Source organism: Carya illinoinensis, chromosome 3, assembly GCF_018687715.1.
Source record: "Carya illinoinensis cultivar Pawnee chromosome 3, C.illinoinensisPawnee_v1, whole genome shotgun sequence".
Classification (NCBI taxonomy): domain Eukaryota; kingdom Viridiplantae; phylum Streptophyta; class Magnoliopsida; order Fagales; family Juglandaceae; genus Carya; species Carya illinoinensis.
The window spans coordinates 24,695,633-24,709,217 of record NC_056754.1 but is presented as its reverse complement, the minus strand read 5'-3'; the positions used below and the strand labels follow the sequence as shown (position 1 = coordinate 24,709,217).

Below are 13,585 nucleotides of genomic sequence, written 5' to 3'. Positions count from 1 at the left end.
TCTTTTATTTATTTTTATTGACTTATTTATAATTTATTTTATGGATGAATGCGAAAAGTATTATATCGATGTCTGAATCATCAACGTGGGCTTAGAATCATTATTTCCTCCATTCTAATATGTTGTGCAAATTTACTCATTAATAAGGATCAATTCAGTTCAATTCGAAATTAGTTAGAATTTGTACGGATTAGCTAATTAAAGCGGTTCTGAATAATTTAGAAAATACATTAAAATCAATTTGGTTTCCAGTTGATTCTAATTGAATCGGTTAAATCTAACCGTTCTTTTATGAGCCTTGTCTTTACTAGCTCCACTAGGATTACCATATCTTTTATGGAATGTTTCCAATTCTTGGTTGGAGCTAGATATTTAATTGCAATGAATTTAATATTGATGTGAATTTTACATGAAATAATATTTGATTTTGAAGACTTGATTTATATCGAGGGGTGCATTACCATCCATAAAACCTATCAACTTAATGTTTATTAAAAATTTAAAAATCCAACAAAATACATCTATCACTTTTGTCATGGCTTTAGATGGTGGCTTGGGCCACCCCCGTGATGGCCAAGGGGTGGTCACGCCACCCTTGGAAGAGTTTTCTCATAGTGTTCCGCTACCTAAATGTAGTTAGCCATTCGTCGTGTTTTTCAATTTTTTATTTTAAAAATTAAAAGTACAAATAATGGAGTTTTGTCAAAAGTTGTGATGGTTAGATATTTTGAAAATTTCACTTCAATTTCTTTAAAATATTCATCTTTTGTCATTAAAAAAAAAAAGAAAAAACAAAGAAAGAAAGAAGAAGAAGAAGAAGAAAGAAAGAAAGAATAAAAAGAGGCATTCCTACTATTCTGCTTTTTCTTTTTTTAACAAGAGATTACAAACATATCATTTCTTATAATCTGTTGAACACAACTTGGAGTAACTTTAAATTCTAACAAATCTTTCAAAAAGGGTGAGGGCATTCTTTGCAAGTGCATGTGCTACTTTGTTGCCTTCTCTTTTAGTATGAACTGCAGTCCAAACAACAAATTGGTTTAGCACTCTTTTGGCATCCTCCACTAATAATCCACCATAGCTCCAGTTGAGAGAGTTGCCATTTAGAAGTCTGATAACCTGTAGTGCATCTCCCTTGAGTATAAAGTTAGATATACTTATCTCCTTGCAAAAAACAACACTCATCATCATAACATAAGCCTCCCTACTAAAAGCATTCAGTTGCAAGTTTCTCTTGGCTTGAAAGGAATACTACTCCCTACATCATCTCTCAGAATGACCCCAATTCCCACTAGTCCCTTAATAGCATTAATGGATGCATCTCAGTTCATCTTATAGGTTCCTGTTGGAGGCCTGAGCCAAGCAATTGTGGACCCCTCATTTGAGCTATTTGGGCAGGGCTTTTGGTAATGTTGACTAGATATGTATACTTCTAATTCACTAGAAGCTTTGCTGATAATCTTGTTAGGGTGCATAAAACCCTTTCCATGGATGAAGCCATTTCTTCTAGCCCATATTAATCGACAGATCATTGCCACTTCCATGAGCTATTCCCTCTTTAAATGATAAAATAGATAGCTCCAAGTTTCTTTAAAGGAAAAATAGTTGAGGCTCATTTTTTGGATCTTTCTACTTCCTTGACTCCACACATCCTTTGCAGCCTCACAGCTCCGTAATACATGCTCTGTTGTTTCACTCTCGATCTTGCAGACTGGGAAGTTGCTATCAGTAACAATGTGTCTTCTCATCAGGTTTGCCATAATAGGCAAAGCCTCATTACAAGCTTTCCACAAGAACATCCTCACTGCTGAGGTACTGCAACTTCCACATGGTTTTCTAGATGCTAGAGAGAGGATCATGAATTGAGGGACCCCTCACTTGTTTGGTCTCCATTTCTCTATGTAGGTGGTATGCACTGCTGACAAAGAATTTACTGTTATTTGTACCACTCCATACTAATTGGTCATCCCTCCCACCTATGCTAATGGGAATGGACTTGATAAGTTCTACCTTAATTGGAGAGAAAAGTTTATCTTGAATTGGTTCCTTCCACTATCTCAGATCTTCATCAAGAAGGTTGGCTACTAGAAACTATTCTACTACCTCAGGCTTGATTGACTAGATTTTGTATGTGCGAGGTTGAGAAATCCACTTGTCCTCCCATATGTTGACCCGCTGACTATTACCAATCCTCCATACTAGCCCTTCCTTCAATAGGTGTAGACCATTTTGGATACTCCTCCAAGTGTAGGATGGTTTGTTCCCCATTTTTTAATCTAGCAGCTTCCCATGGGGGAAATACTTTTGGTTAAGAATCTGAGTAGGCAGTGAACTTGGATTTTGGAGTAGGCACAACTTTATTTGGCCAGCATAGCAATGTTGAAACTCTTAACATCTCTGAGACCTAGTCCAGCCTTGTCCATTCCTTGGCTTAGCTAATCCCATTTTATCCATTGTATTTTTTAATGGTCCTCCTCAAAACCCCACCAGAACTTTCTCATAAGTTGGTTAAGTCTCTTGGTGATTAACATGGGGAGCATGAATATGCCCATGGTGTATGTTGGGATAGCTTGTAGGACAGCCTTTACGTGTACTTCTTTCCCCATAGCTGAGAGGTATTTTGTCTTCCAATTTGTAATTCTTTGCCAGGTTTTGTCAATAAAAGAATGGAAGACTACTCCTTTTGATTTACCTAAAACAACAAGTAGTCCTAGATATTTTTCAAAGGTGCCTGGTGCCTGAAGCTTTAACTTTTGAAATACTTAATATGTTTCTTTGTATCTCAATAGGAGTGCTGTTACTAAAGAAAATATTGGTTTTTTTTCTTTGTTTGTTACCTGCCCGATGCCTTTTCATAAACCTCCAGTATGTACAACATCTTACTCCATTCCAAGAGTTAGTTTTACAGAAAAAAAGACTATCATCTGCAAAAAATAGATAATTAACACAAGTTAGGCCTGATCCGATAGGAATGCTCGAGATGCTGCCTTTTAATTCAGCTTGATTCAATAGGCAGGTTAAGGCTTCAGCAACTGTGATGAATAAGTAAGGAGAGGGGGGAGTCTCCTTGTCTAATGCCCCTAGAGGGAGTTAGAGAGGGAGTGACCTCTCTATTGACTAGAATAGAATATGAAACTGAAGACATGCAATTCATGATTAGGAATATCCATCTATGATCAAACCCCATCCTTTCCATCATAGCTTTGAGAAATCCCCACTCCACTCGATAATAGGCTTTACTCATGTCTAGCTCAAGGGCCATGTAGCCAGCTCTGCCTCTCATTTTTGTTTGCATAGAGTGGAGTGTCTCGTATGCAACTACGACATTATTAGTGATGAGTCTATCTGGAACAAAGGCACTTTGGTTTATTGAAATTATTTCAGGTAGGATAGGCTTAAGTCTGTTAGCTAAAGCCTTGGCAACTATTTTGTAATTGACATTGTATAAGCTTATAGGTCTAAACTCAGTTACTCTTTTTGGGTCCTTAACTTTGGGAATAAGTGTGATGAATGTATCATTAAAACCTGTTAAGGAGCCTCTTTGGTTAAGGGTAGCAAGGGCAAACTGGCAGGTCTCTCTGCCAATGCTATCCCAATAGTCTGGTAAAAATGGGCTAGGAACCCATCTGGACCTGGGGATCCAAGAGGATTCGTTTGGAAGACAACCTCTTTAACCTCTTGTTCTGTAAACTTGGCTAGTAACGTGTGGGTCATACTTTCTGTTACTGTTGGAACCATTCCTTGTAAACACTCTTGGAAATCAGTTGGACCTGAAGATGAGAAAAGGTTAGAGAAATAATTGTAGAAAAAAACAGCTATCTCCTTCTTGTCTTCAGTCATCATGCCACTTTGATCCATCAACTGAGTGATGGAGTTGGTCTTCCTTCTCTGGTTAGCATGCAAGTGATAGAAGTGAGTGTTTTTATTACCATGCTTTAACCAATGTTGTTTAGCCCCCTGCTTCCATTTTTGTTCCTCCTCATCCATAGCTTGTCCCACCTCTTCTTGAAGCTATTTGATGGCTTGACCCTAGTTGCACGCATCAGTTTCTTGTAATTCTGCAATTTTCTCCATCTTCTGTTTGAGTGAGGCTTGCCTTTCTCTTATCCTTCCTAAGTTCCATATCTTCAAGGCTTTAGAACAATTTACTAGCTTGTTGCTAATTACAGAACTAACATCAAAGCCCTTTGTTATCTTTGACCATGCAACTTGTATAATACCAATGCACTCCTTTTTCAGAGACTAGGTAGCTTCAAATTTGAACTTTGGTTGTGTCTTGCTGCATTCTAGTGCCTTTTTGACTAAATGTACAACTAGAGGAGAGTGATCAGACTTTATAGCTGATAGCACAAGGCAAGTGGCAGTTTGGAATTTCATTTTCCAATCTGCATTGGCTAGACCCCTATCGAGTCTTTCCTTAGCAAACCTTCTACCACTCCTTTTATTTGACCTTGTGAACTTTAGACCCTTTGTATTGATTGAAGTTAAAGAGCAAGACTCAATAGCCTCAAGAAAAGCCTCTAACTAATTTATATGGTCTAGTCACTGCCCCCGCCTTTTCACTTTGACTAGTAATTTCATTGAAATCACCAATGCACATCCATGCTATGGAACAGTAGGTTGCAGAATTTTTAGGAGGGGCCCAGCTTTGTGCCCTTTTTTATGTCATTGGATGACCATAGAAGCCAGTTAGCATCCATGCAGGATCATTCACATTTTCTTTTATGAAGACACTTTTCTACCATCTAGAGAAATTAATCCACTGAACTTCAATGTTATCCTTCCAGATCATAGCCAATCCCTCACTGCTTCCCTTACCATCCACCACTAAACAACTATCAAACTTAAGAGACCTCCTGACAGTCTCAATCCTTACTTTGGAACACTTGGTTTCCATGAGGAAAATCAAGTTTGGGCACTTTTCCTTAACCAACATGTTAAGGATTCTAATTGTTCGAGGGTTCCCAAACCCTTGACAGTTTCAACTTATAATACTCATCTAAAATGGTAGGGCTAGAACTCAGCCTCTGCCAAAACATTGGTGCAACTCTCCTTCTGTTGCAATGTGACTTTTCCCTTCTTCTTGGTTGTTGCCTTAGAAACTGCCTTTCTTTTGGTACACCCCCTAGTCGAAATACCATTTGTTTCTAGCTCATGCATATCATCAACCATGTCAAGTTGTCTATCATGTTCTAATAGGTTTATATCTCAGGCCCTCCACTTCCACTTCCTGGTCTGTTAAGGTCATGTTCATATCTACCTCCTCGAGTATATGGCTTTTGTCCCTAATTCCCATTCTATTTTGTATTTCATGTACCTAAAAGACCCATGCTGCCTGTTCAGTGCACTTTTATGCTTTCCCCTCCCAAAGCAGGGGATGTCTATCTATCTTGGTTCAAAGGCTATACCTTAGTCTAAAGACATAGCCTTTGAACCAACGGTCTCTAATAAGTTTTTATCAAGAGACCACCCTACATTCATGCTAGTATTGTCCTTTTCCTTAGAAATGGCCTTGAGTAAGGTAATTGGGACCATACCTAACCTTTTGCCCAGGCTGTCCTCCCTGCCCCAAGATTTGACATGAGCAAAGTCTTCGCTTTAAGTTTTGGTCCCTTCCTGAGAATCTGCCACATCTTTACGCGTATCAGGCTATTTACCCTTATAATTTGTTGATGCTTCCTCGTCATCACCATCAACCTTGTTTGCTGAACAGTTCTCATGGATATGGCCAGGTCCATCCTTGCTAACCTATTTCAGCTTGACACCTTTCTAGTTTGATGCACGAAGCCAGACACCATATTGAGTTTCATTCATCCAATTCATCGACCTAACTGCTACAGGTTCAAGGAAACCAGCTGGCTCATGTTTGATAGTACCACAGCAAAAGCAGTAGTTTGGAACCCTTTCATATTGAAAGGCAACCCAGACCTTGCTCCCATTGAAGGAACTGATAATACCTCTCATGAGAGGTTTTGTGATGTTAACTTTGATCTGAACATGTAGGCAAGGACCCCATCCAATCTCTTCCTCATCCACATCCACTTCCAATACTTCTCCCACACTGCTCCCTATCTTTACACCAACAGTTCTAGTCATTCCCCCCAGAGGGATATTATGAAGCTGGATCCACATTGTTTCTGTATCAAAAACTATATCTTTTGGAGCTATCATCGCATCATATTTCTTGAGACATACTAGATTTTGATCAAAAGTCCATGGCTTCCCTTTTTTGACCTCTCCATATCAAGTGTATTGTTGAACTCAATTAAGAACAGATTGTCCCCAACAGTGTTAAAATGTATCACTCCCTTTGGCTTCCATATCTTCATCATTCTGCCCTTGAATGCTTCTCTGTTTATTAGCTTATCCACCACTATAAGACCTAGCAAACTCATTTGGCCTCTTTTTGACACCATTTCATCTACTAATAACTCAACTTGTATCTTTATCTGTTCAACCTCAGTAAGCCTAAGCTTACCCCATTTTTCGAGCAAAGCCTCAGACATCTTCCTCCCTCTCTGTTTGAAAAAACAAACTAGAGGACAACCTTACCCTTAGCAAGACAGTTCTTCTCACTAAGTTAGAAGACTCAGACCCCCTCCTACTCTTCGCCTTAGATGCTCTATCAGTGTTCCCATGAATACTAGGCTGAAAATTCTTTATTATCTAATTTAGCTATTTTCATTAGAGAAAAAGCCATTTCAGTTTTCAATTTTTCACTTTGATTACCATCCCATTTAGTTTTCCTTGTCTTTGGTCTCAATTTTAAGGTTTTATATGGTAACATGTCCATATCTTGAGGAGTAAGGCCATTTGAGTCTGAATTAGGGATAGCATTAAGAAAATATAGGGAGGGGGGAGTTGGAAACTTGGAGAGGAAATGAATTATGGAGAGAGGGGAAGTATCAAGTATGGCATAAGTGAGATGAGGGAAGGATAGTTTAGAGAATTGAAGAAGAAAAGCATAGAACACCATAATAAAGATAGCAACATGCATGTGGTGGTAATGGAATATCTAGGATTTGAAAAATTACAATATCTAGGATTTGTAAAATCCTATGCAAACTTAAGCTAAACTTAGCCGAAACTTAATTTTGTTTTGTCTATAGCATCCAATATATTTGTTGGATATTATCGCTCATCTAAGTTTTCGTTTGGTTACACAGATGAAATAAGATAAGATAAGAAATATGTAAATAGTAGTGAGATAGTTTGTGAATAGTAATAAAATGGTTTAAGTTAAGATATTTTATGCGGTTTTGGAAAAGGAGAGAAAAATGTTGAATACAAATATTATAAAGTTAAACTATTGTCAAAATATAATTTTTATTTTTAAATTTGAAAAAGTTGAGTTACTTTTTGTATTTTGTTTAGAAATTTAGAAAAGTTGTAATGATTAGATGAAAATTTTGAAAATTTGAAATTAAAAAGTGTTTATGTTTGAATGATGTTTGGATGTTGAAATCAATAAGATGATATGAAATAGGTTAAGAGTATCTTAAACAAATGGAGTCTAAATGAGTATTTTACTCTGAATTTCTTATACTATTCTCAATAAAATCTTCTGCAAATATTTTACAACACATGAATTACCATTAGATAAGAAGATAGATTAAAATCACTATTTGAGAAAACTATCACTATTTTAAAAATTACCATTAAAAAAATGACCGTAAATAAAATACATTAAAATAAAATAAAGTCAAGAGTCTAATGACCTGATGACATATGACCAAGTTCTCTAAATAGAAAACCTGGATTCAAAACCTCACACTCTCTATGTTAAAAAAAAAGAATAAAATAATAAATACTACGTGGATTTAAAAGACATGATCTTTAAATATGTTAAATAAAGATATAACAAAAAATATTATTTTAATAGTTTAGCCAAACTTATATATAACCCAATGTGTGATGCATAGATTGTATAAACTAACTAAAAGCATTCTTAATAATTTCTTTATCTTATTTTTTAAAATACAACGTCAAAACCTATTTTTTATCTTATATACTAACTTTTACAATGTATAATATCAGCTTATCTATTTTATTTGTATATTATTTAAATATTTTTATAGTCGTTTAAATATTTCTTTTAATTATCTATGAATTCACAATTTTCTCATATCTTTTGATATTTGCAATATCTCCCCCCTATACAATGTGCTATAAGCCTATAATTATGTCCTATTTCATATTAATTAAAATTAATAATCCTTATGTTGGGGAGCCTCAGTAAATACAAACCCTTTAAGTAAATAACACTACTAAGAAGTTTATAATCTCATGTTGGAGACACCCTCTATGAAACATACACTCGAAAACATATCCTAAAACCAATGTTGCGCTTTGAAATAACATAGAGATAGGGATTTGAACATATCAATTCTTCCAACTGATAACAAACTTTTTTCCTCCAAAATAGACTTTTCGAATCTAAAAACTTTTCAAACTGATATCATTGATTCTTTTGCGCTACGGTTATTTATAAATAACAACAACTGGCATCTAAATTTTCCAACTTCAAGAACAGAAAATCCGGGCAACGAAACTAGCCATTCACATTTCCCTCCATGCACTTATGTCAGATGGAGAGGATATATTCATCCCCCACTAGGCTGGGGCCAGTCCACCTTAAGAAGGCCCAAATGCAAGAATATAACTAGGTGAACAGTAAAGGAAAAGACAGCCGAAGAACAACATGGGAAAAGGATCAACGTAAGAAGATGGAACAACACTCATATTGGTATGCCTCTACCCAAATAATCCGCAGGAGAGCGACGCCATATTAAATAATCAGATACAGATCATAGGGAGGAAATCCACACTTCACCACCTGTTGTAGGAGACACAACTTGAGGAAGTCACACTACATTAAATATGACGGCATGGTTTCCAGTACAATGGACGGACACCCCAAGTACATACGAAGTAGAGGTCCCACTTGAGGAGGGTATATAAGTCTAACCATAGGTAAAATTTGGATTCATGTATTATCACCAACTCTCTTTCAAGAGAGGAAAAAAAAAACTAACTTAGGCATCAGAAGTGTCACCTACCCACTGGCCCTTCATGTTTATTGTATTGCAGGTTCATTGAACTCATCGGTCAGGATGCGAAATATGTCTATAGGAGTGGTGTCGTCTGTGGGATCTTTGTAAAACTAACATGTTCTTCGAATGCTTGCTACCACGCGCTCTTAGGAAACTTGCAATCAAGAGGCTACCTAGAGGAATATGAAAGGAATATTCATAGAGATGGAGGAGAAGATAAGGAGAATGGCACTGGAGGTGGAAAATTTTCAATAAGAAAATGAAGCTCTAAAGAGAATAAGTGTCACTGAGTCAAAAACGAGTGCCAAATCATGAAATGCCAAATGAGTAAATGCCAACGAGGAAAAAAGGAGAAAGAACACCATGAGCTATGCAGCCTCATGGGTAAGTATGAGGAGATCACCAAAAGGATGGAAGCATCTCCGTCAATTGACCAGTTGCTTAATAACACCAACCTGCCCTATAGTGTGGAGGTAATGGCAACACCACTAAAACCAAAGTTCAAAGTCTTGCAAATGGAGATGTATGACAGATCTGAAGGTCCCCTCAAGCATTGTGATACCTTTAAGGCTTACATGGCTCTCCACGAGTTTCCTGGAGAAATGGCTTGTTAAGGCTTCCTATTGACACTAAAAGGGGTAGCAAGAGGATGGTTTGGAGCTTTACCGCTCAATTGATAGTTTTGGAAAACTAGCCCAGCTGTTTTTTGTGCAGTTTATAGAGAGTAAAAGAAGGAGGCGGCCAGTAGCAGACCTCCTAACCATTAAATAACGGGAGGACAAAGTTTGAAGGCATACCTAGCACAATTCAATAAAGAACACATGACAATAAATGATCAAGATGAGAAGATTACGCTAGCAGTGCTCTTAGGAGGCATTTGGCCCTGAAATCATTTCATGACAGAGTTGGTAAGAAAGACTCTGACAATGTTGCGGGAGTTCATAGACAGGTCAAATGATTCATCAATGCTGAAGATCCACTTAGGGCCTTAACAGCCTTGAGGAAAAATGAGTTGGAGCAAGTGGAAAGGAGGTCTAATAGACCGGTTAGTAGAAAAGCCCCAGAAAGGGCTAAGAGAGGCCATCACGACTGAAGGCAAGAGAGGAACACATCGTCAAGAAGGCAGGGTGCCAGCCAAGTGCATGCCAATTTGAACGTGCAAGCAGAAAACAAATCAAGCACTCAAGACAGTAACAACCAAGTTTGAAGAAGTCGTCACTTTTGTACATACCATCATACATAAAGCCATAGGGTCGAACACTACTACACCTTTAAGAAAAAAAAAAAGAAATGAAGTGAAGTGGAGAATTGGAACACATGGTCCACCAACAATCAATGACCTGAGGGCAATCGTCAAAATAGAGGGTGGAATGGCTCGAAAGGCCATGCAGGAGCAAAAGCCCCAAACGATAAAGAATAAACTAAGGAGATACCCGAAATGCACCTTGCATGAGCCTAGGCTGCGACGATGGCCCCCTGGGTGAGATCCAAACCATAGCTAGAGGGTTCACCATGAGAAGCCCCACCTTCTCTAGCAGGATGGCATATACGAGAAGGTATTTCTGCAGAAAGGCCTCCAAAACAAATAAGGCATCCGAATATGGTCGCCATTTCGTTCGACGATGAAAATTGCAAGGGGTATTTTACCCCACGATGATGCACTGGTGGTAACCTAGCTAGTTGCGAACTTTACCACTTAGAGGGTTTTAATAGATAAAGGTAGCTCAGCCGACATCCTTTTTTGGGATGCCCTTGCAAAAATGTGGATTGATCTTAGCCAACTACTTCCATCACCCATGCTGTTGAAATGGTTCTCAGGATAACAGCCCGTAGGCGCTATAATTTTGTCAATCTCTGCCAAAAAAGGCCCTCGCACTACCACAACCATAACTGACTTTCTGGTAGTGAATGCTTCATCTTCCAATAACAACATCCTAGGGTGCCAAACCCTAAATAGTCTGAGGGATGTGATGTCCACCTATCAACTAAAATTGAAGTTCCCAAAGGAGGTAGGTGTAAGGGAGGCCCGTAGGGAGCAAGTACTAACACAAGAATGCTATGTGCAAGAACTCATAAGTAGAGGGAAAGATGTTCTAATGGCAGAGAATTGGAGTTGCAACGAGATGCCCCACCACTACCAATGCTTATTGATCGTTGGTGGTGGTGGGGGCATAAAAGATCAAAGCAATAATGGATATGATGCCACCTTAGAACATAAATGAGGTACAAAGGTTGACAGGATGGATAACAGCGCTCAATAGATTCATCTCTAGTTCAACGGACAAGTGCCTACCATTCTTCAAGGCGTTGCAAAAGGCACACTCCTGGAATGATGAATGCAGCTAGGCCTTTGAGAAGCTTAAGGAATATCTAGCCAACTTCATAGTCGAGGTCACCAAAAAATTCCAAACGCACCAATAGGAAAGTCTTAGCAGGTCTTCGTTGACGATTTGTCATATCGTGCTGGAGAGGGAGCCAGGATGCACATTACAATGGACTTTAGGGAAGAACACCACTATGCTATAAAACTCGCTTTCAAAACCACCAATAACGAAGCATAATAGGAAGCATTGATGGCAGGCCTTTCACTAGTTGAAGCGCTAGGTGTCATAGATATTGAAACGAGAGCCGACTCCCAAGTGGTCATCAACCAAGTTTAACGAGAGTTCGTAGCGAAAGGTGAAGAACTAAAAAAATATTTGTAGTTGATATAGTAGAAGTGCAATCATTTCTGGTACTTCAACATCTAACAAATACAATGACGAGAAAACTGGAAGGCAGACAAATTGGTATGAACTGTCTCAAGAAAGAAGGAGTCCACCCTTCCACTACAAGCGATTACCAGAATAGTAGAAGTTCCCACCATCAGGATTGGAGTCTTGGAAGTAAGGGCAGGGGCACCATAGTGAGCAGTAGATGTGATAAAGTTCTTAGACACCAAGAAACTCCTAGAAAACTCCCAGAACGAAAACTGGGAGGTGAGGAAGGTCAAGAACAAGGTGACCTGTTTCACCTTGATAGATGGGGTGTTGAACAGGCAAGGCTTCTCAGCTCCCATTTTAAGATGTGTTTCGCTGGAAGAAACACAATACATACTGGCTAAAATACATGAGGGAGTGTTAACTTTTAGAAATCACTACTTTCAGTTCCTTGTGATTGTGCTTGAGTTTGTTATAAATGCAAAAATCGAGGTAAATTAACTTTTAACTTACTATCAGTTTAGTGTGTATGTGTGATGAGTAAAGGAACTACAGTTTATGTATGTATGTTATCATATGTGTCATGCCAAGTTATTACATATTCACCTATTACACAGAATTTATTTAGTCACAAATTATTTATCTGTTATGTAAGATATTCTGTCACGTATTGCTTGTTTTCTGTTACACATTATGCCATACTACAAAATATTTTTTGTCAAATACGTCATGTCTTTCGGCTTATATTCATGTACGTCCTCTTGCAGTTAAGTTTTTGTTCAGTTCATGGTCATTATTAAATCATGGTAATCCCATGAAATAAGAATATATAATCATAATCATGAGATAAGAATACACTATCATAGTAATCCCATGAGATCAGAAAATGCAATCATGGTAACCTCATGAGATAAGACTACTCAATCATGGTAACCCCATGAGATAAGATTACACAATCATTGTAACTCCATGAGATAAGGCTACCCTATCATGGTGACACCATAGGATAAGAATATGTTTCAAGTTCAAGTTCATATTATGTTATGTTCACATTCATGTTATGTTTCAAGTTCACGTTCATATTCACGTTATGTTTCAAGTTCACATTCACATTATGTTTTAAGTTCACGTTCATGTCATGTCATGTTCACTTTTAAGTTATATTTAAGTTCGCGTTTATGTTATGTTATGTTCACATTCATGTTATGTTTTAAGTTCACATTCATATATTCACATTCATGTTATGTTATGTTATGTTTATGTTCATGTTATGTTTAAGTTCACATTTATGTTATACTATATTCACGTTCATGTTATATTTCATGTTAACGTTAATGTCATGTTATATTCACATTTATGTTATGTTCAAGTTCATGTTTGTGTTATGCATGTTCACGTTCATGTTATGTTGCAAGTCCATGTTATGTTTTAAGTTTACATTCATGTCATATCAAGCTAAGTTTAGTTCACGTTTCAGTTCAAGTTATATAAGTTATACTATGCTATATGTTAAGTTATGCTATGCTTACTCACGACTTTTATTGTGCATTCATGTCTTTACTTCCATGCATGTATCTTTAACCTGTGTGGGAGTTTCCTATTAATTTGCCGAGATTTGTAATCAAATTTCACTGTTATAGTCCCAACTATTATTCCCTCCGAATGGTAGACAATGTGTCAGGATCAAAGTAGGAAGCAAACACTAGCAAACTGAAGGAGGTTGACTAGATGCTGTAGATGTGATGCAGAGCTTACAGCCTCCATAGTTAAGTTTTTGGATAGTATTTTGGCATTGTTAGTCGAGTTACGCGAGTTACTTGACGAACTAGC

At 37.6% G+C, this 13,585-nt stretch overlaps 1 protein-coding gene across 1 annotated transcript; it reads right to left on the bottom strand.

The window, feature by feature from the left end:
• Window positions 1-5,772: 5,772 nt before the first annotated feature.
• Window positions 5,773-6,174, bottom strand: LOC122304652. Its single transcript, XM_043116911.1, has one exon. It carries the CDS (start codon window positions 6,172-6,174, stop codon window positions 5,773-5,775), a length of 402 nt encoding a protein of 133 aa, XP_042972845.1.
• Between the last annotated feature and the right edge of the window lie 7,411 nt (window positions 6,175-13,585).